This window comes from Melampsora larici-populina (genome assembly GCF_000204055.1).
Source record: "Melampsora larici-populina 98AG31 unplaced genomic scaffold MELLAscaffold_39, whole genome shotgun sequence".
NCBI classification, from domain to species: Eukaryota; Fungi; Basidiomycota; class Pucciniomycetes; order Pucciniales; family Melampsoraceae; genus Melampsora; species Melampsora laricis-populina.
Genome location: NW_006768803.1, coordinates 898,275 through 901,999, shown reverse-complemented (window position 1 = coordinate 901,999; position 3,725 = coordinate 898,275). Strand labels below are relative to the sequence as shown.

General features: G+C 42.4%; 1 protein-coding gene across 1 annotated transcript; it reads right to left on the bottom strand.

Annotated features, from left to right (window-relative positions):
- Positions 1 to 552: 552 nt before the first annotated feature.
- Positions 553 to 2,469, bottom strand: MELLADRAFT_78729 (uncharacterized protein; the record flags this gene model as incomplete). The annotated part of the gene is made up of 11 exons (XM_007413870.1): positions 553 to 843; positions 883 to 969; positions 1,033 to 1,066; positions 1,139 to 1,216; positions 1,283 to 1,321; positions 1,396 to 1,475; positions 1,541 to 1,556; positions 1,624 to 1,795; positions 1,862 to 1,899; positions 1,999 to 2,082; positions 2,396 to 2,469. 11 exons carry the CDS (start codon positions 2,467 to 2,469, stop codon positions 553 to 555), a joined length of 993 nt encoding a protein of 330 aa, XP_007413932.1.
- Positions 2,470 to 3,725: the final 1,256 nt, after the last annotated feature.

The window sequence follows — 3,725 nt, the reverse complement described above, 5'->3', positions numbered from 1 at the left end:
TATACACATGTAATAAACCAACTTCCCATTCCACTCTGTTAATAACAAGTTACCAACAACGATTCTTTAGAAATGGTTTGGTGGACAGTAGCTTATTGGAGATTATAACATAATTACCATAAGCGCACGATAGCAACTTACCTAAGCATAAGAAACTTAGAGAATGGAACATAATTACATCCAGCCTATACAAAAAAAATCCAATCACATTCACAAAAGCAACAAAAAATGAAAAATAAAAAACAATCAGAAGATTTCAAATGATTTTAACGAGTGAGTATCGATCGAGTCGAATGAATGAAAAGAGAATGTATATTCTCGTGTCCAAAAGACCTGGTGAACCCAAAAATGAGCTTGACAAATGATCGAGAAATAGTAAAGTTCTCAGGTTCAAAAAAACAAAAAGATTGACCAAAAACAAGAAGCGGAGAGAAAGAATGCAAGGGGTATCAGAGTATCAAGGGCTTGGATGAATCCATGTACAGTTTAACACATCCCACACTAGCTACGTCAACGAGCTAAATCAGACATCAGGCGTATGAGACTATGTGCTCAAAGAAAGCGCGGTTTCAGTGGACTTGAGGGCTGGCAAGGAGGATAGAGAGGTTCAGCATCCAATTTTTCTGCAGTTTGCGAGCCTTCCGTTGATGAAAAGATTTTCTCATTTGATTTCGGTGGGCCAGGCGCTCGAACGTTTGCGAATTTTGAGTACGTATTCGCTGGTGGAGCAGCTTCAACGTCGGTAAAGACGACACGATCAATCCGTACACCAACACCTTCCAGTGGTGTGGCATTGAAGATATTGTTCTGTTTCAACATTTGCATTACAGTCTCAGAGTCAGCCTAAGGTACAGATGATTTCACTGGCATAATTCAACTTACCGCAGGGAGGCGAGTGGCTGCGAAGCTCTTGTCACTACTTGCTGCCAGCGTTTTTGCAAAGCCAGAACGTGAATTGAGTGTAACAACCTGTAGACACACAGAACGTTAACATAGTTCGAGAAGAGAAAATCGCAAACATCGACAACTTACCACAGAAAGGAGATACAATTGGGCGGCAGGCAGACTATTCCATTGGTGTGATAGATATAAGTGAGGGGTCAAGGCGAGGGTGGGTCAATTACAAAGGTGCACTCACGTGAGCGCATACAGGATTCCGAGACCAACGTGACCCAAGATGACGATAGAAACCACGGCCAATGCAGTGGTGAAGAAACTATCAAGCGAACGTCAAAAAGTATGAGCAAGTATATCAAGATAAAGAACTTTTGACCGGCCTGACCTTGTCTGAAATGAGAGCATAATGATTTCATTTATAACACTTTAGAGAAAGACATTGGTGAGCATTGAGAATCGAGTGCCGAGAATACAACATTTGCGAGCAAGAACACTCACGATCGAGTTTTGGTGAACTGTGTCTTTTGAGTCTTCAAGAATAGGTAGAGGGCGACAGTGAGGAACATATCTCCAGCGATCTATGAAGGTATGTCGAGTCAGTAGCTGAAAAGACTGAATAATTCAAAATGCAAGTTGAGCGTACCGCGCCGGAGTAAAGCCTGTGACGGAATGAGGGATAACGTTAGCTCAGAGGCAATCTAGATAAAAAAGGCGTTGATGACTCACAAGTAAAGGATTACTAGCAATGAAAGCTCAGAGTATCTCTTAGTTTGGATGAAATGGGTTGACACCATGATTGAGAGACCAAAATGATATAGCGAGAGTACGATCGAAACAATAGTAATTGGGATGTTGTGGTTGGAGAACACATAGAGTCGATAAGTAAAAAAGAGTTGCGCTACAAAAGTCGTGTAAAACTTGTTTCGTCAGAACCAGAAGATGATGATGGTGGACAAAGGCTCACATATCGTTACGACCACTCGTGACAGCAAGATGTGAACTCTAATGGCGAACCGATGGAAATACATAGCAGATCCGGTCAATATGACGAGATGCATGTGTTGACCGGATTGGACAATTGGAAAACCGAAGGTCACTCACCCTAATTCTGGTATGGCCACATCTAAACCTTGATAATCCCCAAAGTGCAAGACGGAGTAATAGTAGACGATCACGACGAAAGACCTTTAAGGAATGTGAAAATCAACAAAGAGACTAGACCATTAACACATCAACCGAGCAAAAAATGTAAGGAAGACTCACGCTGTGTGCACAATAGATAGTATGAGGATGATAATCACGGAACACCGAAGTAATACATGATCCTTCGGGTATCGATATAACACTCGGATAGACTCCATCATCACCATTCCACCTACCCAGGCGCTCGCATACCCTCCCATTCTTAAAAAATTGACATGCCAGGCGCCCACACCAAGTTTGAATCAGTGTGCGTAGACACAAGGTAAGTCTTTTCTTAGGGCGTGATGAGACATACAAGAAACCAGGAAGGGTATAGTTGAGCAATTCGGCATTGGTCTGACTATGAACAGGTGTTTCAGATTGAACCATTTTCGAGTTGCTTGTGGGATTGAGATTCAGAAGAAAGCCTGATAGGTGAGGAGGTGCAGCACAGTATCGAGATGGTCGATTCGCCTCCGAGTCTACGTAGGATGAGATGATTCAAAGGTGGCGAATCTCTTGTCAATCGAGGTCTCACTTTTGTAAGAAAAAGTTAGTCACATTGTTTGGCATTTCTGACCGTCTTGAGAAGTTCCGACCTTTCTCACTCTTTTCATTCCTTGTATGTACTGTACCTTATTGGTTATCATGTCAATCAATTAGAAATGCATAAAGTGGACAGAGGAAATCGAAAGAAAAGCACGGTCCCCAGAAAATACAAATTGAAAGAACATAACGCCTTCAGTTCTTGCTAATCCAAGGTGTTCGACGCAGACAGCGATACAGGGCTGTATTAAATGCAATTCGAGGCGAATGTACATACGGTATACCAATACATACAGTTCAAACTCCAAATATGTAGTGCGTGTTGAGATTTAAAAATCTTTATTGAAACTTGCGTTTTAGCGTGTACAAGGACGGCGAACAACACCTCGTCATCAGCCCTGCGCCGCTGGGGCTCGGTCGCGAGCGACAGCGTGGGACTCTGATGAGTTTAGCCCTGCGGGGTCGCGGCGGTGACGCAACATCTCCTCTTGCGCTCACATTTGTCCAAGACCACCCAAAACACTTCATGGATTGGATAAGAACACCCTATACGAACTAAGATTAGTGCAGATCCCATAACAACGAATGCGATCAACGCGCCAATCGAGGCGGCCTTCCTATGTAGACGGAAGCAACTCAAGAGAAAGAAAATTCAATTTTTGTATTCTTTCAGACTCGAGTGATAGGATATTCCTCCCGCCGCCCGGTGTGATCGTTCCGCTTTCCTTTTCACTTGATCTCCCATCAACGTTTCCATCTTTTGTCTTGTATGTAATTATGTATGTAAGTAGTGTCTCTTGATCAACTACTGTATTCAAGTGTTTTGTATGGACAGAATAGAAGCAGAGTATTACTTTTCCGTTGTCAAAATTGTATTATTGCAATTCTCAATCATGTCAAATTTTGAATTATGTGTCAAAAAGCATCCCAGCCGTGTATACAGTTGACTCCCTCGAAATCCATACCATTTTATGGACCCCAATTGCTATGGCTTTTGTGGGTTTATGGCTTTCAAGGGAGTTATTTTAGGGCAATCTACCAATTTTATGGACTGAAATTTCCATGGATTAACTGGGAGTATGGGGTAAGAGGGGTATGGA